General features: G+C 34.1%; 1 protein-coding gene across 25 annotated transcripts in view; it reads right to left on the bottom strand.

The window, feature by feature from the left end:
• ikzf2 (IKAROS family zinc finger 2) overlaps positions 1 to 23,099 on the bottom strand; it is a 397,036-nt gene that overhangs the window by 14,795 nt on the left and 359,142 nt on the right. For 15 of the 25 annotated variants that reach the window (XM_087265822.1, XM_087265819.1, XM_087265820.1 and 12 more), the window contains 2 exons: positions 11,294 to 11,497; positions 7,791 to 7,958 (listed from right to left, as the gene is read on the bottom strand). In XM_087265822.1, the coding sequence (XP_087121948.1) occupies positions 7,791 to 7,958; positions 11,294 to 11,497 (372 nt within the window). The remainder of the gene's footprint in view (positions 1 to 7,790; positions 7,959 to 11,293; positions 11,498 to 23,099) is intronic. The other 10 variants (XM_087265826.1, XM_087265825.1, XM_087265836.1 and 7 more) reach the window with 1 other exon arrangement.

Raw genomic sequence — 23,099 nt, forward strand, 5'->3', positions numbered from 1 at the left:
TAGCGCTGTCGCCTCACAGCAAGAAGGTCGCTAGGTCCCTAGTTCGAACCTCGGCTCAGTTGACGTTTCTGTGGGGAGTTTGCATCTCCCTGCCTTCGCGTGCTTTTCCTCCAGGTGCTTCGGTTTCCCCCACAGTCCAAAGGCATGCGGTACAGGTGAATTGGGTAGGCTAAATTGTCCGTAGTGTATGTGTGTGTGTGTGTGTGTGTGTGTGTGGATGTTTCCCAGAGATGGGTTGCGGCTGGAAGGGCATCCGCTGCGTAAAAACTTGCTAGATAAGTTGGCGGTTCATTCCGCTGTGGCGACCCCGGATTAATAAAGGGACTAAGCCGACAAGAAAATGAATGAATGAATGAATGATTGCACTTTATCTCTCAGGTTAAATCTTAATGAGGCTGTTCACATATCATGTCCAAATCCACGTTAAAAACGCAACGCGTGCTTCTTCCTGTGCCCATTTAAATGTGTTTCTGAGCTGGCGATCCACTGCTGTTTGCCTTTGCTATGGCCACCATCAGCCGTTCCTACACACACGCCGAGCGGTCAATTTTCAAAATAGTTCAATTTTTTTGCCACTGTGTGGATTAATACTGAATGTGTTTTGTTATTACTTGGGCTAAGGTTTAAGAGTAGAGCAATATGCTGGTTTTTAACTGCATTCATTTATTGCATGCCTGTGTTGGGCTCTCATATACTCTCTGGCTGCAATTCATAGCCATGGTGGGCTTTTTTCTCTGTCTAATGCTGAACGCTGTTGACCAATCGGTGCGATCGTAGGGCGAAGCTAATCTGCGCTGATTGGTCTGATGACCCAGTCTGTTGCAGACTGGGTCATCAGACCAATCAGCGCAGATTAGCTTCGCGCTAAGGAGGAGTTTGGAAACAAATGAATCACTGAACAATTCATATATGAGTCGCTGGGATAATTAAATGCATATTATAAGACAATGAAAGTGTGTTTTGACCTTGCACGCATATCAGCCTGTTATTAGAGACCCCTAAAACCAAAATATGACCTTTTTGAATGCAAAATAGGGGATCTTTCTCTTTGCCAAGTTATTTAAGTCATTGCAGAGATGTATGGATGCATTCCTTCAAGCTCATGGGAGTCATAAACAATATCATTTTTTCCACTGCACCATGACTTTTGTCTGTTTTGTCTTTTGTTTAAGCAAAGTCAGACCTTACTGTCCTAAATAAATAATTAAATAATTAAACATCAAGGCATGAGCATATTTTATTTTGGTAAAATTAAGCCTAATTGAAAGGTTTTTAACTTTTATATAAGCCACTTCTGATACCAAATGATTAACTAGAAGTCAAGTTATTATTTGTTATTCCTAAAACTTGGTTGGCAACAAGACTTTTGTCAGGTAGTGTATATATTCATAAAATACAATAATGCTTAAAATAATATCTAAACATGAATTCATACACGAATACACAAGTAAACTTACATTTAATGCATTGTTTAAAAATAACAACAGTATGCTTAATTAATTAATAAATTAATTAATTATAGCATTTTTTATTTTGGAGATTTATAAACTATTTTATTGATAAGCATTTATAACAAGTAATAATTTAACATTTATAATAAAAATAATAATATAGATAATAAAATAAAACAAGGAACTATAAAAACAGTCACACTCTGAGGACTGACTATTATTTATTATTATTACTGTTGGTCTCATGTCATTCTGTAAAGGTCAGGGATCTAGGGCAGACCCCTATTAATATGTCAGTAGTTTTAGGGTCTTCATATGTCAGTGGGTGACTGTATTGGAAACAGCTTCACCTCAAGAGAAAGCTCTAAATTTGGTTGTCACACATTCAATATGTCTTATTAAATCAATATACAATTTTTTTGTGTGCAAGACAGCACTTGAAAAAGTTTGCCAGGGACATTTTACAGGATACAGTGCATCCAAACCGACAAATCGACACTGTCAGCGGTTAAAAAAAGAAGTAGATGTTTTGGTTCAATGAACTGTCAAAACACCTGCAAACTGTAAAATCTGGGACAGACAGTCATGCTAATAAAAAATGGACAGATGAAGACAAACTAACTGCAAGCAGTTGTATTAATAAGTGCCAGCTGTTTACACAGCCATGAGTTCTTTTTGCAAAGTTTGGACGATTCAAAAAAAAAAAAAAAAAAAAAAAATCCCTATCTAAGCACTTATTCAAATGCAAATTTATGCACATAGTGCTGCATTAAAGCCCTCTAAACCGCATCCATTCGGGTTGAAAACAGGAAACAGTGAGATGAGGATGACATTTCATTTCAAGTAAATGCCTATCAATTGTAGAGCATCAGCAAAAGTGCTCGACTTACTCAACTGGTAGTCAAACACGCACCCAGCTGAAAGCATCCATTCCTTGAATCAGACGTTGGCCACTCACCTCACGTTTTTTATTTTACTAAGCAGCCAAAAAAAAACAGCCAAAGCAAACCAAAGCAGCAGAATGACACACACCTAAAACTGTGGTGCAAAATACGCTGTTTCAGTTTCAGCGTTTTGAGTGTGCTTGTGGTCTGCGTGCATGCATATGGATTTCTGCGACAGGTATTCGTCAATCATTGGATCGCCAACACAATGTTTTTTTACACTCCCTCGACTGAACTTCCCTGGGCTGTTTGCCACTGATCCTACTGTTGCCAAGGGCCGAAAGAGGAAGAGTCCTTTCATGTGGCGCCTGTTGCACAAGAAGGCGTCTAACCTGCTGAGTTCCTCGCATTCCTCTGCAGCTGAGGTGGCTGATGAGAAGACGGACGGGTCAACGAAAAACGGGATGGACTTGTAGCAGAATAAAGGGCTTGAATGACTGAATGGCTCATTAGAACGACTCCAGAAACGACTACACGTCTCACACTGTGGTAGAACAAACCTTTCTTGTGGCATTTCCTTACAATGCCTATAGAAAGGATATGCAGATAAGTTAATGACTCTGATCGGCCACAAACGTTTATATGCTGAGGTAAATGGCTGCGTAGGCTTTGGTGGTAAAGGTTCTTGAACTTACATTTGATATCAATATGAAAGACCACAACACTTACACACACACACACCACAGATTTTGCATAGTTTGTTGATTGGAGGACGGAAGATCTATTCCACTCGTATGGATACACCTACTCGTTGTCTATCATGACTAGTTATGACTTGATAGAATAATAGAAAAGTCATCATATTTCAGGTAAATCTCATACATTTGTTCCCTCTAAAATGTCAGTTTTGTTAATTATTTTAGAAATAAATTTAATAAAAATTAAATTAATATGTATGCTTTCCATTAATAAAACGTCATTTTCATTTTTAGATTTGTATTTTTGTGTCTGGTTTTGTGTCATTATTTGTATCTGTTTTGGTTACACTATAACTCAATAAAGCAAATTAATGAAGCCTTGTTGACACGAAATATACACACATTTACAAACACAAAAACACACATTTTCAAAGTTTTCTGTAAACAAAACTAATCAATTAATTATTTTAGAATTTAAGACTTTGGCCCAATCCCAATTCTATTTTTATACCCCTACCCCTGCCCTTTTCCCTTGGCCCTTGAAACAAACTGTTAAGGTGAAGGGCTTCAAAATTTACCCCTGAGAAATGGGACACCATTAAAACACAGACACATGTCATCGTATGTCATGGTGAGCTCTTGTTTCATATGAGATTGACGAAAGCGACTGCTTTAGTTATTCCAGTTGCATTATTTTTACTTTTTTGTTTTTATCATCAGGAAATCACTAAAGTCACATATCATGTTATCATAACGATATAATGTGGCAATAAGATCATAACTACACAGTGCATTTACACAGTGACCATATTCATCTATGCAAACACAAAAACAACATTAACATTATAGCAGACACTGTAAAAAGCTCAATCCCAGCCAATAGACTTTTCTGACAGGGTATTTGAGTGTCATCGAGTGTCAGAAAGTTGTGAGACTACTATACAGGAGTTATTATTATGGATTATAGATAGCCAAATTTAGCGTTTTTTATTTTAACATTTTTTTTTAAATCATGAAAGTAAAGCATGAACGCCATTATGAATGTAAAAAGTGTGCGTGTCTCCTGACTTTCGTGTGCAGCCATGCTGCTGTTGTAGATGGTGAATTATGGGAAATTTACTTACCCCTTGATTTCGAGTGTGGTCCTGAAAAATCTTGATTTCATGGGCTATCTAGCCCTTACCCTTAGCCCAGGGATGTCAAACTCAATTCCTGGAGGGCCGCAGCACTGCACAGTTTAGTTCCAACCCTAATTAAACATACCTGTCAAACTAATTGAGTAGGCTTGTTTGAAACCTACAGGTAAGTGTGTTGGAGCAGGGTTGGAACTAAACTGTGCAGGGCTGAGGCCCTCCTGGAATTGAGTTTGAAAAACAAGACAAAACAAGGGGTAGGGGTAAGCGCTAAGGGTAGAATTGGGATGGGGCTTTTAATTCAGAGGTGCCCACACTATTTTTATAAGGGGCCAAAAACCAAACTTGATTGAGGGTTGTGGGTAAAAGTTAAATATACCAAATCGTATTACATTAAATTTGCCATTTGCTAATATTTAAAAAATACGTAAAAAACATTGTTTTAAAACATATTAATTAATGATGCAGTATTATAATAAACGTATTGTAGTAAAAACATAGGTAATCCCATTTATAACACAATGGAGTTCAATGCTAAATACACTAGTCAAGCTGCTCCTGCCTTAGCCTTGAATTGCTCTCCGATATCTTGTGTATTGCCCTTTATCTGTCAAGTTACAGTTTTTACATTTTATAAGTTTGATTAATTTACAACATTTAAATGAATCAATTAATTTTATTTGTTTATTAGGGTTTTTTGTAGTTCCTCAATTAAATTAAAAACAAAAGGTTGTGTTAAATTTGAAATTAATCTCTGTTAAGAGCTTTCACCTACTGACCAACTTTCCATCATTCTCTCTCTCTTTTCAGATGGAATAGCAGGCCGCAAAGGTTACCATTAGCCAACTTTGGCCCTACTTTGGACACCTCTGCTTTAATATAATAAGCATACTTTCACTTGATAAAAAGTAATAATAATTTTTAGATTTGTCTGTTTTGTATCTATTATTTGTACCTGTTTTGCTTGCTCTATAACTCAAATGAATGAAGCCCTGCTGAGCAAAACATTATAACATCTCACTGACCCCTAACTGAATGGTACTTTGTATTTCATCTACAATTAAACCAACCTTAAACTACCTTCAAGCTTTTACTTTTAATATATTTAAATGAAAATATTTTCAATCGCAAGGAAGACAAATTCATCCAGTTGTATGGAAACAAAAACACACAGTGGTGATCAGCTCTCAGACTCTGACCACCACCAAGTACATCAAACCAAAACATGTTTAAGCCTTTAAAAATGTTTCATAGATTCTACCCACAAAAACAGGACACCACAGCCATCAGCTGCCTGGCCTAAAAACTGCGCTATCCCTGCACTGTGATTAGAGCAGCAAAACAGGAAATGAGAGAAAGGTAGCAAAACACGATGCGAGTGATAGGCCTGCTCCTGCTCTCCCTGTGCGTTTGAACGAGCGCGTCCCTGACTGACAGCTTGTGAAGTCCCGAGCGAAGCACTGATGGTATCATCTGACCCGGATCTTCAACGATGAGGACTAGACAACTGATGGTGGGCTGATATGAAAGTGGGTTAGAGAGCAATGCTTCACCAAAGCGACACTTCCCTTTGGTTTAAGAGAGCGTTTCCTTTTGGTGGAGTGCTAGTCTTGCAGGCAGCACAGCAGCCTGTCCTATAGGTGGCCTAACCGCAATGTTTGTTAGCCAGTCTGTGTACGTCCCAAAGGACAAAACAGATCTGCTGTTTTTTTCCAGAACGTGTCAGCTGCGGTCACACAACCATAGGCCCGTAGCCAGATATGAGGTCAGTGGGGTACAGAAGTCGGTATAAATTTTGAAGCTCAAAAATACAAATCGAAGGTATGCGAATGGAAATTTATTTAAAATGATGTTGCTGAATAAATCTATGCCACTGAGTTTCAGCAGGCTGACTGAGTTCCTAAGGCCGTTGGTAAAGGCTTTTCATGTTTCCAAATACAGTTAATTTAATTAAGTTTCACGTCGTTGGAAATGTTTTAAATTTTTATTGTGACTACATTAATGACGAAATTAAGGCATTAATGAAGTGGGAAGATGATAGCTGGAGTTTTCATTTGCAAGATTTTTGTGCACTTGGTCATCACCTATATACTATATAACCAACATATTCTCATTCTGAAAATGTAGCCCTATATACATTTCTTAAGATTGTGAATTATGTAGCCAAAGCTATGTATGGCTGCATTTCGCCTTTAAAGCGAACGATACGGTGCAGTAAGATGGCATTCCTTTTTACACTTACCAGTTAACTGCTTACTTCCATTTGGATGACTTTTCCGCTGTTACTAGTTTGTCTAGTGGCTCGTTGCATAAATCGGAGGATTTGAGACGCAGAGTTGAGTTGATCGCGATAACGAGGTTCGAGTCTGGCGAATAACGGTTCCAGAAAGCAGGTAAGAAAAAAACAAAACCAAAAATTCAAATAAACAAGTAAATAACAGGGTGAGAATGTGGTAAAATCTGAAACCTTGGTAAAAATCAGGCTTCTGCGAGACCTTTTTTTTTCTGGATTGATTTTCTAAACATTGTCAGTTGGGTTTAGGGAAGTGAGCGGGCGCTGGTCAATTGGTGCTTTTTGAAACACTATCGGTTGGGTTTAGCAAAAGGAGATAGGTGGGGGGATCAGTCTGTCGGATAGTCAGTCAGTCAGTCAGTCAGTCAACAGCGGCCTTTGGTGAATTTACGCAAGAACAGCAGGTGTGAATAACACTTGCCAGAGAAATTTGATATCTCAAAAACAGTACACAGCGGCCTCGGGTGGATTCCCGAAAACAAAAACGTAGCTCATGGGACATATTTGGCGCTCTCTGGAAATGTATATAGGGGTACGTAATCAGAATGACTCTGGGTTGTACATAACTGCAGGTTAACTATGATTATTAATAACTTTAACTGTTAAAAAATTTGTGACTTGTTAATTATTTCAAGTTATTAGTATCTAATAAAGTTTTGGTAACTAATAACCATAAGTATTTCCAAATTTGATTGCAATGCAAATTTATAAAAATAGTTATTGTGAAAAGTGCTATATAAAACACTTTGAATTAAATTGAATTGCATTTGTTTGGTTTTTGTACAAATATCTGGCAGCACCACATTGCTGACACTTAAACTGGGAAACAAAAAAGTGTAGGTAGTTTATTGCTGAGGAGATTATAATTTGGACCAACACAATAATCACCATAATATTATCTGTTTAAAACTGTCAAGCAGTATCAAAACATTTCATTATGATTAGCTAACGTTTACTAAAGTCACACTACAATTCAAAAATATACTTTAGACATTCATACAGAACATACAAAGCATAAGTTCTTATGTCTTCTATCTCTTATAAGAGATAGAGAGAGAAAAGATAATAACTGGCCTACAATAGAAAATTTAGAGAGATAGAAATATGATAATAACTGACCTACAATATTAACAAACTGTAACACAGTGAGTATGCTTTATATAATGAGGTTCATTTGAAGCCATTATTATTGCACAATTCTTAAAAATCTGCAGACCTAGTTAACAAACCAGTGGCTACGGCCATGTACAACCACAGTTGTTCAGCAGGTTGTGGCACACATTGATACAACTTGGCCATATGTTTCACTGCATAGAGCTTTAAGGCCTGACCTGAGTGTGTCCGCAGATGTCCGGTCAGGGCGTCACGGCGGCGGCAGGCGTAGCTGCAGAACGGGCATTTGAAGGGCTTCTCTCCCGTGTGGAGTTTGATGTGTCTTAGCAGGTTGCCCTTCTGAGTGAATGAAACCCCACACTGGTTGCACTGGAACGGCCGATCACCTGATGGACAGAGACACGAACAAGAGACACTCGCTGATCACTGCTTGAGCTAATGTTAATAAATGTATAAATACTGCAGTGTTTTCAGTCCAGCTGTCTTTGTATTGACCAGAGAGGATACAGATTCGGTTGTTTCCATTCTGGGTTGCCTGATATGTTGCATATGCACATAGAAAATGATGAAACACTAAGGTTTTTTTTTAGGAGAGACTTTACGTAGAAAAATAGTACAACATATTTACACAAATTGGTCAGTTAAAATGGCTATTTTACACCCAACATATTAGTAAAAGTCTCAAAGTGGCTTTAGTTACACTAAGCTATACAGTATACAAATAACAGCTCATTTCTCAAATCTTTAAGTACAAAAACATTTGTTTTGGTTCAAAGTGGTCTATTTAAATGATTTAAAATTGATTTAAAAAGGGACTTGTCATTGCTCAAAAAGTCTTTAAAGTAATCAAGTTTCCTTTAAAAAGTTACTAAGTTTTTTTACTTTCTGTTTAAAATGCTTATTTAAAATAAGCTGAAACAACACAATTCTAGAGTTTTTTTGGGACACAACTTAATCGTTTTAAGTTTAATCCACTAAAATTTGTAAAAACTAATAAGCTAACTTAATTCCTTCATGTTGTCCCAACACAAATCGATTTTGTGGAACCCAGCATTTTTTACAGTGCTCAGTATATTACTCTGCAATAAAAATAAAATAAAATAAAATAAAACAATACAAAACAAAATAAATTTAATTTGAAAGCATTACCTTTCAGTTTACATTCATTTAGTGAAACTGTTGAATTTTTTGTTTAGATTTTTACTTTGTTCAAATGCTTACCCATACTATATACAGTATATTGTCAGTAAACTGAGGGCCCTATCATACACCTGTTGCAATAAGGTGCAAGACATGTATGGCATGATTTGTTATTTTCAGACCAGTACAACAGTAATTTTACCGTTTTGCACCATGTTGTTTAAATAGCAAATCCATTTGTGCCACTTTGTGGACTCATGGGTGTGCTGGTCTAAAAAAGAAGGTGTATTAAGGTGCATTGTTGGTGCGTTGCTATTTTGAGGAAATAAAATAAACAGCACCATTAACCAACTAAAAGCTACTCTAAAGTCCAGTGAAGAGCATGTTAGCTAAGTGCCTAGGCGTATACAAAAATATCTTTACATATGAAAAAAAATTAAGGATTAAATTGTTTTAAAAAAATCTTATTTTCTACATAAATATAAAAACCACTGCCTGCATGACTCCATCTCAGGGGGCTTTTTTCAGTTTATTCATGACAATTTGCATTTGTATTTATTATGTGCATATTTATGTTTGTTTTAATAAAAATATGTTTAGATTTGTCCACCTGTCAGGTTTTGGAGACGTCTACATCACTATATAGGGCATAAGAACAGGATGTGTGTTTGAATTTAACAGTTTTTTTGACCACACTTTGTTATTATTATTATTTTTCATTTATTTGTTTGCTGGAAATTAGATTTGAAAATAGTTTTAAAACAAATCTTTGCGCTTAACAAACAAAATTGAATATGTAGGCTAATGGATGTCTTCAGTGAAGTGAAGTGACAGTTTCCATACTCCACAAAAGTAAAGGAGCAAAAGTAAGGTAAATAGAAATTGAATGTAGGAGGTAAATGGAGGATGCTCATTCTTAACTACATTGCAGATGGTCTTTTTACCCGTTTTCTCGCTAGTAAAGTGTTTAGGTTTTTTCACTAACAAAGTCTGCCATGTAAATAGTGAATGCGTCATGGTGTGACACAATTGATTCTTAAAGATAATGGGAGATGAGACTTTCATTGGTTTAATGCACATTATGCTCAAAACACACCCATATCCCATTAAGAGAATAGGCACAACCCTGTTAGACCATACGCTAGGGCGTAAACTGTATTTTTTCGTCCTTTTTCCCATTTTCGAATGCTTTCGCAACATGCGCTTTAGACTTTGTGTCTAGATCGTTAAAATAAAGCCTGGGAAATGTAAAGATGCATTCTTTTCAAATTCAACTTTACCACTAGCTGTGGACTTAACATAGAACGACATCAAGCGACCAACATCTCCATTTTTGACAAACAGTATTATAATTGTGAGTTATCCCAGATCAGAAATACATTTCGTGGCTATGATGATAACCATGCTAATCCTCTTTGATACAATTTTCAGAATTTTATGAATGTAAATGTGATTACAGTTTGTTCAATTAATTGGCTTACTCATGCATCACTACTGCATGTGCACCTGCTCTAAATATAGCCTCTATACGACTCTAAAACACACATTTGATGGAAAATTTTCATCTTTTGCCGTGACTTGATCTAGGTTTTCTCTTTGCGTGCTTAGATAAAAACCTGGAAAACTGAAATATGAGTGTGTCCTGCTAGCGTGTCATCTGGCGGTATCAGCGTCAGCCCAGGGCTTGGGAACAGGTTGTGGAGGATTCCTGGGATGTTTTCCCTGAGAATAACTCCTAGTCTTAACTATTGTCTTCGTACTGAACAGCTATGCCTGCTCCACACCCTTCTAACAACGAAAAAAGGAAGAACGCATAAGTGACAAGCCTTGGTCATGAAAAGGGTTTTGCTGTTTTAATGGGAAGTCAGAGAGATGTGTTGTGTCTGTCGAAACTTATTTGAGAAGTGTCACAATAAATTTAGAATTTTGGGTGTCTTCAAACTTCCACTTAATTATTTTAATTAGGGTCAACAGTGATCATATTAGGTTTAAGGCAAGTTTATTAGCTATTCTGTGAATTTTTTATTCCTTTTCTAATATTTCTGTGTATTTAAATTGTTTATTAGAGCAAGGACATTTTCACAGTATTTCCTTTTTGTTTCTTTAGAAAAATAACTTTAATTTGTCTTAGCATTGCTAGAAATCTTTTTAAATATTATATATATATATATATATATATATATATATATATATATATATATATATATATATATATTACATGTTTAAAAACAATTTTTAAGGTCAATATCCCAAATAACTAAACAACAGTAGGTTCTGTCACAACTCAATGAGTTATAAAACTATTATGTTTACAAAAGTGTAAAAAGCAAAAATCATTTTAAAATGATTTTACAGTAGGGCTAATAAATCAATATATATATATATATATATATATATATATATATATATATATATATATATATATATATATATATATATATATATATATATATATATGAAATGTAAATAATGATTGAAATCATGTCGCCAAAAATTGCAGGGAACTGTTTTCAAATATGGCTTTACATCATTCAATGTGATTAATGTATTATATACATGTAATTATAATTAAAATATTTACCATTATATTTACCGTTTGGCAGTCTTATCCCCGTTTCATTCTGCACTTCAGCTCCTGGCCCAGCATCTTGTAAGTTGTTTGGACTGTCAATCATGGGATCCTCCAATCCAGAACCTTCCTCGCCACTATGCCCCGCCTCATCTGGACCACCAGCTCGCCTCTCCGTCTCCTCCTCAGTGCCTTCTTCTTGTTTGATTGTGCGTGCTGAAAGAAAACATTCCAGAATTGAAACTGTTTTATTGTTTGAGCTGGAAACAATTGTCTTTAGGCAGAAACAGTTCTTTAACACCTCCCAGTTTTGAGGTTTTTAGCTTATTGTAAAGTGTTTTTTAGTCTAGCACAGGGGGTGCTCAAACTTTTTCTTATGATGGGCCAAAAACCAAACTTGATTGAGGGCTGTGGGCAGAAGGTAAAAAGACAAAGTTATTACATTAAAGTTTCCATGAGTAATGTCCTAATTTATTTCCTAATATTTAAAAATAACTACAAAACATTGCTTTAAATTATATTAACTAATGCAGTATAATGAACTTATTACTATAAAAACGTAAACAATCCATTTATTAACACAATGGAGTTCAATGCTGAATACACTACGCTGCACCTGCCTTTTGCCTTGTTTTGAGGTCTCGATCTGTGGAGTGACAGTATTTACATTTTTAAAAATCTGATTCATTTACAAATCAAAACAAATTACAAAACAAGCAAATAAAATGTTACATTAAATTACAAAATGACCATCTCTGTCATAGATAATAGCTCAACCGCTTATTTAAGTGTGACGTCCCGCAAAGCAGCTTCTGTGTCCAAGCGCTCTATCAAACTGTATGGGGAGACTCATTCATTCATTCATTCATTTTCTTGTCGGCTTAGTCCCTTTTTTAATCCGGGGTCGCCACAGCGGAATGAACCGCCAACCTATCCAGCAAGTTTCTACGCAGGGGATGCCCTTCCAGCCGCAACCCATCTCTGGGAAACATCCACACACACACATTCACACACACACTCATACACTCCGGACAATTTAGCCTACCCAATTCACCTGTACCGCATGTATTTGGACTGTGGGGGAAACCGGAGTACCCGGAGGAAACCCATGCGAACATGCAAACTCCACACAGAAACACCAACTGAGCCACTGCCTCGCCCTGGGGAGACTCAGTATTTGCTAATAATAAATGTTTACAAAGTGATGTAATACTTTCGAAAATCACGATCGTTTTATATATATATATATTAAAAAAAAAAAAAAAAAAAAATATATATATATATATATATATATATATATATATATATATATATGTATGTATATATATATATATATATATATATATATATATATATATATATATATATATATACATACATATATATATATATATATATATATTTTTTTTTTTTTTTTTTTTTATATATACATATATATATATACATATATATGCCTAATATCCAATAGCCAGAAAGTGATAAACTTTTTATCAATTTTTTAAATATTGGTGTCTGTGATGCAGTAAGTCCAGTCATACTGTCATGTACACCATGATTTTATATGAAATTCATAGTGTTATAGAACTAAAAGGGGTCACAAACTAATATTTTCTCAATTCAGATGAGTACGTCATGACTTAAAAAGTGGATAGTGGGCCAAAACAAAGGTTAACATGAGCCAACTTTGACCCAGAGACCCTAGTTTGGTCTAATGCAAATAAAACATCCAAATTACACTTTTGAATGGCATTTTTATAGCATGTTATACATGTGTTTGTGTAAATTGCAAGCACAATACACATTTTGAAGACTGTTTTGTCAAAATGAATTTTTTTCTCCTGCACTGAGTCATAAATCTCCACTTTTCAGCACTTACATAAGCTAAATAAACTGCACAATGTTATTCATATATGCATGCTCAAGGATTTTAAAGAGCGATTTGTTAATACATTATCTGTCTTATATACAACATTTGATTCTTTTTATGAACCCCAGTTTATAATGCTTGGAGAGGGTTCAGCAACATAAAAAGAACAAAGCAAATCTATATTATTTAGAGAAAAATAGCTGTTTTAAAAGGAAATATAATGGTGACAAAAAGATTATATTCAATTCAAATTAATTCAAGTTTGTTTGTATAGTGTTTTTCCACAATAATTATTCTTTCAAAGCAGCTTTACAAAAGATGCTTATTACCACATTACAATCAAATAAAAAAAGTTAAGGTTATTAGTTGCCATAAATTGAATGAACTAAGTAGTAACTTATAGCTTTTATTAGTTAAAGTTATTATACATAAACAGGAGTGGATTTAGTGATTTGCATATAAAACTTATCCAGCATATGTTTTACACAGTGGATGCCCTTCCTGCTGTAGCCCATCACTGGGAAACACCCATACAGTCTCATTTACACTCATAAACTACGGAAAATTTCCCTCCCTATTTCCCTATTAAATATCGTATACATTTTAACATTTTATTGACTACCTACAAAACCCTGAATGGCCCAGTATTTGAGGAAGCTCCTTGTGTATTATAGCCCCTCACGTCCACTACGCTCAATTAATTCTAGAGAATTGATTATTCTCAAAATTTAAAAATCAACTGTAGACGGTAGATCTTTCTCATATTTTGCACCTAAACTCTGGAACAGGTTTCTTAGCACAGGTCGGGAAGCAGACACACTCTGTTAGTTTAAAACTAGATTAAAGACACGTCTCTTTGCATTAGCATACACATAATTATTGCATTATTTAGGGCAACCGGAGCCGGGAACACTTCCTAAAAGACAATTTAAACAGCAGCTGCACTTCTGTTAGTCGGTTTTTATTTTTCCCGAGGATTCCATAATCCTGGACCAGGCCCTATACTGAGCAGCTGCTGTGGTGGTCATGGAGGAGTGGAGAGCATGAGACTGATTCCTGAAAGAATTCAGTTACAGACGAGTCTTCGCATTTGATGCTGAAGGGCCAGCCTGTACACCAGCCGGTGACCTCTCCCATCTGTCAGGCGTTCTCCAGCCTCCAGCACCTACACTGCAGCTCTGAACAAGAAGTTTGGCCAGAGGAGAAATGGTCATGCCCAACTGAGCATGGTTTCACTCTAGGTTTTTTTTTCCTTCACTTTTTTTTGTCCTCCCCTTTGTCTCCACTGATTTGCATAGTTCAGGACTTGTGGAGCTGCGCATCGCTGGATTTGCTCTTTAGTGTTTGGACTTTCAATAGTGAAATATAAACCCCACTGAACTGAACTTCAACTCTGAAATCTGGACTGACACTGTAATATTCTATGTTAAGCTGCCTTGACATAATCTACATTGTAAAGGCACTATAGAAATAAAGATGAGTTGAATTGAATAAGCAGCCGCTTACCTTGCTTATTGATAAAATCCATCCCTGTATATAAATATGGTCACCTGCAGTTATACAGCATACAGCTGATGTCTCTTAGTACCATTATATCTTTGAATATATCATTAACTTAACGATAAATTTTACTTTAATTCTACAAAAACAATTGTGATTACTTTCTAGTTCACAAAATTTCCTGAATTATAGATTCAGCAAAATCCTCCCTGTAATAAAAACAAAAAAAGCACCTATTGACTCTAATATGTCCTTGACAGGACTGACTTCATCCAACGTTCAGTTTTTCATGCTTAAAAAAATAGCACATTAGTGCATATCTAATAAAATAAAGCCTTATTAAGATATTTAAACTAATAATTTTAGCAAACCTGTAATCAATAAATGACTGTTTGCAATTCTTAATATAATCGATCAACTGTGAAAGTATTGTTATAACTGTTTTTGTTATCATTCCTGTTCACCTGCAGTGTCTTGCCTTAACAGTACCAAAGACACACTCCATCGCCCACAGCACTACAATATTTTCCATACACAGCATTTGCGTGAATTAAGACAAGCCTCTTTTGAAATCACTGGTTACTATGACAGCGCAGTGACCAAGAAATCTGCTCTCCAACATGATAACAGCATCGGGATGACAGCGAACAGGAAAAAAAATAAACAAAAAAAGAGGCCCGACGCAGCTGTAGTCTCTAGGGTGGCGAGGCAAACGGCGGGCAGGTGGGTTTCTACATGACTGACAGTGGAAGACAGTCAGTGGGCCAATGCTTTGGTCTGGACTGAGCAGGTCCCTCCATTTATCTGCGCACACACAGGCAGCTGAGCACCTCCAGGGAGGACAAGGCCTCCCCCACATGCGCTGACAAAAATAGACATGCAAAGGGACGCGTAAACACATAGCGACACGTAAACACACCACAGCCCGGCCTGCAGGTTTTCCGTCACAACCACGCATACTCTCCAGGTTTCACGACAGGTGGAAAGAAAGAAAGAAAAAAAGAAACAGCAGGCAAGCTTCTCTCCGCCATCCAGACAAACCAGTTTGTAATTTTACCGTGAGTTTTTTAATCTCTGGGCGAGAGCTTGAGACTATGCTTTGAGTCACCTCTGTCTTTCCCGTCCGTGTGAGTGTTGTCCCTCAGGCAAAGCTGCTCTGCATTTTGGCGAGATGTGAGTCAGAGTCTGCGAGTGTGACTGAAAATGCTCTGATCCCGCTTTCAGAAAAGCTCAGTAGTTGCTGCTGTTTTGTTGAATCTCACACCAGAGAATTATCAGTCAAAAACAGAAATTCAGATGGGACTAGATTTCCCTGGGGAGGCCAATATGTGTTTCGCAGACATATATTGTGATTTTCAATTGTTAATTTGTGTATATTAAAGCTAAGCAAAGATTAATCGCATTCAATATAAAAAGTTTGTTTTGATATTTATGTGTGTATATATATAAAAAAGTGTATGTATATATATATATATATATACACACATATACATATATACATACACACACACACACTTTATATATATTTAGACATGAAATATATACCTATATGATACAAATTAGATATTAATTTAAATATCTATGTAGCAATATTGTTTTACATATTTTTTTATGTAAGTGTGTATAACATATACTGTACATAAGAAATATACATATAATACACACATATATTATGTCAAAACTAACTCGTATTTTGGATGCAATTAATCGCAAAATTACAATTAATCTTTGCCCAGCAGCACTAATATATCATCATCTTGGAATTATAAGGTTTTATCTGCATTCTCAATGCAGATGGGATTTTGTGCTTCAAAGTTTTAGCATTCCATATAGCAAACAATATGTTTGCAACAGTTCTTGTAACTTGGTGGTTCTGTTTGGCAGATCATTAACTGAAGCATTAGTTTTCAAAAAATACAAGCAGTTTGCTTAATAATAAAATTTTAAAAAATGATGTTGTAACAATATGTTGATGTTTGAGTTAACATTATAGCATTTATTTATTGTTTTAGGGTGAATATTTTTTCTTGTTCAAATTAAGCATACAAGGTTGTGCTTAATATTTTGTCCAGTGCAGATGTTAATTTTATATAATTAATATGTTATTATTTATTACATTTTATGCTTTATATGATTTATTAAATTATATTTATTGAATTATATGGCCTTTGAATTAAATTAAAAAGTTGCCCTTTAAGCCTTAATTTTAAATTTGAAGAATTCAAAAGAAAACAGACAATGAGAAAATGAGTTTAATAAACACTGAAAAATGTTTCACTTACTATATTTACACAAATAAAAATATTTAAAAATATATATATTTTTTAATATATATATTTTCTTTTTCAACAATACATAATGTAACATTATGTAATTTTTTTCTAAAACATCACATTTACACACATCTCAATTTCTTTTGTGGTACGATATTATTTAGTCGACTCTGATTTTGTCTTTCTAGTCATCCCGCTGTCAATGGAGCAGTTTGGCGAAATGAAAAAGAAAGTTGATCCTGATTGGTCCTTGTGCGTGCATTAAAAATGCTGATTGGCTCACAGAAAGAACCTTATAAAGTTAGTATTCGACTTTTAGTATTCGAAGGTTTTTTTGTTCATTAAATAAAAAGTCTTAAAATGTAAACAACTTATATATAAAAAAAAACATCACATAATGTAAATAAGTTGTCATTTAATAAGAATATGTGGATAACTCAACTTTGCGATGAGTACCTCCCCTTTTGAAAATAAATATTTGTATCCATTTCTCAGTGATTATAAACAATAATGTTTGGTCAATTTGAACAAAACCCTTTTATTAAGTAGTTAAATGCATTAAAAATTTGAGTTGGGTCACCTAGCATGTTTAGGAATAGAAAGATAATACATTTAAATTCAATCGAGTTATTGCAAAAAAAAAATCTAAAATAAAAATTAACAAAATGAATTGATATTTCCTGTTTATTAAAAATGTATTGAAATATTAAAAAATAAATATATAAATATTTTTCCACAACATATAAATTTAGGTGTACTAATTTTTGTTATCCAAAGATTTTATACAGCAAATAAACATTTTAGTTTAACAAAACACCTACAGAAATAATCTAATCTAATACATACACAAACTTAAACACTAACAATTTCAACAAAAATCAGAACTGTTGTTTTGTTATTAGTAATTTACAGACATATTGTACAAATTTAAACAAATCTTCAAAAAATACTTCATTGTTTTAAGAGACTGTTAACACCAGGTAAACAGAGCTTTTGAAAGAGAAGTGTTGTGTGGCAGTGCCACACGATAACCCTCGCTTCACCCGCTGGTGCTTCCAATGAAGTATTACAGGCGTACTTGCTTAATATTGCACAAGAGATCTTCACTTTCAAAGAACCACGCATGACTCGCACGAACAATCGCTGGCACAAAATGCAAAACTTACTCTATACCTACAGCAACTGCGATGCAATCCTTTCAGCGCATCACAATCAAACAGCAGTACCTCAATGTGTCGAGACGTATATTTGTTCCAAAGCCTCCGTCCATTCTGACAATCATGAGATCAGAAAACAGCTGCCTGTGTGTTAACTATCTCTAGCATTCACGTTATGGAGAGTCTATGATGGCTGCAGCTGAGTGAACTTGAAATGGTTGCCCAGGACAACATACAGAATCCTTTAGCATTCTCATCATCAACTGATCAAAGGAGATGAATGAGAACAAAACACACTCAGTGCTGGAGATACATTCAGCCGAGTCAGTCGCTAACAGGCTCACATGACAGGCACAGCACAAAGTAAAACATCATAGCGGGATGCATAAATGATGCGCCAGTCTAACTCAATGGTCTTGATTTATGAACATATAACTTTTGCACACTTCTTTTATATACTTTTGACTTCTTTTCTAAAAAGCAATGTCTACAATTGGATTTATAAAACCATGGCTTGCACTGGATAACTCCTATATAGAGGTTACAATATGCATGCACCAAATGTAAACATGCTTGTTCGGGCATATATCAAATGTGGTCCCAATGTGGTCACATTTTTCTCTCCAAAGTGTTTTTACTGAACAGACATGTCGGACATGAAACATGTAGTGCAATTAGTTTTTAATTTTTTTAGTAGCCCTCCCAACCCACAATAATTCCCATGTTGCACCCATCAGTACATTTAATTAAATAAAACATAAAAAAAGAAGAAAAAAAATATTTTTTAAGGTTTTTTTTAGGGTTCTACTCTTCTGAAATTACTGAGGGTTGCCTCTATATATATATATATATATACATATATATATATATATATATATATATATATATATATATATATATATATATATATATATATATATATATATATATATATATATAACTACAATTGCCTCACAACCAGAAAATCGTGGAGTTTGCATGTTCTCCCCGTGTTCGCATGGGTTTCTTCCGAGTGCTCCGGTTTTCCCCACAGTCCAAAGACATGCAATACAGGTGAATTAATTAAATTGGCCGTAGTGTAAGTGTGTGATTAAGTTTGTATGAGTGTTTCCCAGTGGTGGGTTTCAGCTAGAAAGGCATCCGCTGCGTAAAAACATATGCTGGATAAGTTGGCGGTTCATTCTGCTGTGTTGACCCCAGAGTATTAAAGGGACTAAGCCGAAAAAGAAAATGAGTGAATGTATACATAATAAAATATCAATAATAAAAACTATTCAAAATGCAATAAATAAATAAAGAAAATTATTTTATTAAAATATTATTTTTTGTAAAAATCTATACACGATATAATATATTAAAACAATAAAAAAATTTCAAAATACAATAAATAAATATTTTGTATTATTATTATTATTATTATTAATATATATATATATATATATAATATATATATATATATATATATATATATATATATATAAAATATATATATATACATACACACACACACACACACACACACACAAAATAAAAACAAAAACTTTCAGAATGCAATTAATACAACAATATTTAATATCATTATTATTATTATTATTATAATTATTCAATTATTTCAATTTCAATTTCAAGTCGTGTGGTGTAAAAGGCCCATTCTTTCTTTATTTTTGAGCAATATTAACCATTTCAGAATCAGATGACATTTTCAGTTCATGATGTTCATAATAATTATGAAATTATATATATATATATATATATATATATATATATATATATATATATATATATATATATATATATATATATATATATATATATATATATATATAAAATGAACTATCACAAACTAAAGAGGTTATGAAAATAAAATAGTAGTAATAAAAATTAAAGTAAGTTTTGTATTACTCTGATAGTAGTAGGGAAAAAAATTAACTAGTTAACAAGTTAACTTTTGAGGTCATTGCACAAAGGCAGAGGTAAAACAAATACACAATGTCTAAATGATGTACCAGCATGCCTTATTCACCTAGTGAATACCATAGTTCTTCTCTCAAAAGTCTATTTTTAACCCTTGACGAATAAAATTATAGCTTGCCCTGGGCGTCTTCTACACAGCAGTCTCATGCATGAGCATTTGAATGGACTGGGTTAACTAAACCAAATGTGTAGATCACACTTCTCTTTACCCAGTAACATGTTTCTCAACGTCCGGTGGAACATAACCAATACACTATCTAAAAGAACAATCTCCCTATGGGATGAGGGTCTATGGCTCCATCTTTTAGCGGCGAGTGCTTCCCTTTTCTCAGTTTGCATGCTCATGCTGACGCCGTCCATCTTAACAACAGTTGCTTTTGAGGAAGGGAGATGTTACATACTAGGCCTATCCCATCTGATCGGAGATAAAACTGTAACTTCTATATTTTTTTTTTACACTTCAAGATAATGCTTCTTCCTCTGCCCCCTTGCAAGCTGATGCACACTCATTTCTTCTTTATCAGATCTTTTGCAATGGAAAGTGTGATACTGTACTTCTTATTGTAATGTTAAAGGAAGAGTCCACCCAAACATGATGATCGTTTACTTGCCATTATTTCAAGCCTTACTGATGCATTTTCCACAGTTGAAAGCACAATTTCATAACATTTTATAGTACTAAATTATATTATGCGGTAGTTCTTATTTAATATTATTCAATTGAAAAAGATCAAATTTAAAAATGTACAAATTTTTAATATATATATTTAATCCCTTTTAATATTTTGTATATACAGTATAGTGCCTTTATTAATCAGGGGTCACCACAGCGGAATGAACTGCCAACTATTCAAGCATGTTTTACGCAGCGGATGCCCATTCAGACTTAACCCAGTACTGTAAAACACCCATACACTTTCACTTTACATTCACAATCATAAACTAGGGCCAATTAGCTTATTCAATTCACCTTTAGAGCATGTCTTTTTACTTTAGGGGAAACCGGAGAACCTGGAGGAAAACCATGCAAACACAGGGAGAACCTGCAAACTCCACACAGAAATGCCAACTGATGCAACTGGGGTTCGAAGCAGTGACCTTCTAGAGGTGACAGTGCTACCCTCAGAGCCACTGTGCCATATATATATGTGTGTATAAATAAGTGTGTGTGTGTGTGTGTGTATATATATATATATATATATATATATATATATATATATATATATATATATATATATATATATATATATATATATATATATATATATATGTATATATATGTATATATATATATATATATATATATATATATGTATATATATGTATATATATATATATATATATATATATATATGTATATATATATATATATATATATATATATATATATATATATTTATATATATATATATATATATATATAGTTAGTGAACATAAGAAGTTCTGCGACTCAATTACTGAGTCATCCAGCTGATTTGAATAAACATTAGAGGTGAGTTTTCTGAACTAAATCATTGACTCAATTCAGAGAAGATCCAAATGATTCAGTCATTGATTGAAAATCAATCTTCAATTATCCCAAGGAATTAGGCCAGATGTCGTACATAAAGAGGCTTTATATATCTTATTCATAAATTCTTGATATTAGTGACACCGGTGGCCATTAAGTGAAATGCAGACAGATATTTTCTTCTTTATTATGTTTGCACTGGTAAACCCATACAGTAGCATTCATGAGACTGAAAGTCATTCAACGCTGATATACCCACAATGAAGTTTTTCTTTTACTTTCTGAACAAACACAAAATCGCTTCTCTAGTGCAGTGTCTAGTGCGCATTTATTTATTTTTTTGCACACATCTGCGTAGCATTTATGTGCGTGACAAAACATAAAGTACATTTTGAGAACGTAGACTAGGGCTGCAAGATATTTAAAAAATCGAACATTGCAATATTTTGTTATTCTGCAATATATATAGCGATATGAATACAATTTCACCAGATGACTTGAATATCTCTATTTGCAGGCCCGTAGCCAGGGGGGATTCAATTGATTCGAAAGACCTACCCCCATTCTGACAAAGTCCAGAATTTGCCCTCTATATGAACTCATTTGTCCCATTTTTGACCGTATGTCATCATAAACTGTAAAAATAACCAATAGAAGAAGACTTTGGGAAGAATAAAATAAAAAAAAAACTAATAAAATAACCAATAAAAAGTAAGCTTTTATTAATTAAACAGACAAATTCTAACTGAGGACATGAGCTTGCCAGTTTGTTATTTGCCTATAGGCTACAGTTTCAACAGATTCCCAATTTTTGTTGTTGTTTGTTTGTTTGTTTGCTTGTTTTATGATGGATCATAATAAATTAGCACTTAAAAATAAGTATTTTTCACATTTCTAAAATTCTAATCTCATTACATTATATAATAAATTACAGTTTAAATTCACATTTGTAAATATTTATTTTTTTAAAACAAAAAAAAAAATAGTATGATTAGCACAATACATGATTAGTACAAAAATGTAGGAAGTATTTTTGTTGCATCAAAAAGTGTGGTCATGATAACCATCTGACAAGCTAATCCAGCACAAATTAGTGCCTAAAATGTCACTAAAATGCAGTATTCAGAACCTTGAATGCCAGCAAATAGGTCAACATTTTGAGGAAAAAAAACAGTCCCTTTTAATAGGCTGGCTATGGGCCTGATTTGAAAATAATTTATCATTTTAGATTGACTGAGATGATTCTGTCTAAATCTAACAAACAATCTACAATCATTGATTAATACAATAAAAAAGATGTTTTCTGAGTCTAACAATATTCAGCTACAGTAACTGAATACTTCAAATAAACATAATTCTATAAAATGAACTGTTATTAAAGTTTCAAATGGGTCAATTTCTTATGCCTGAATGCTTTTAATATCTTCATACAGCCTCAGGCCTCAAAAACACATGCAACTGATAGATTATAACACAAACTCATCATGAAACTAAATAAAGTGCAGGCCTAATGTAGACTATATCAGGCTATGTGAGA

This window comes from Danio rerio, chromosome 9 (assembly GCF_052040795.2).
Source record: "Danio rerio strain M-AB ecotype USA chromosome 9, GRCz13ab, whole genome shotgun sequence".
Taxonomy (NCBI): Eukaryota; Metazoa; Chordata; class Actinopteri; order Cypriniformes; family Danionidae; genus Danio; species Danio rerio.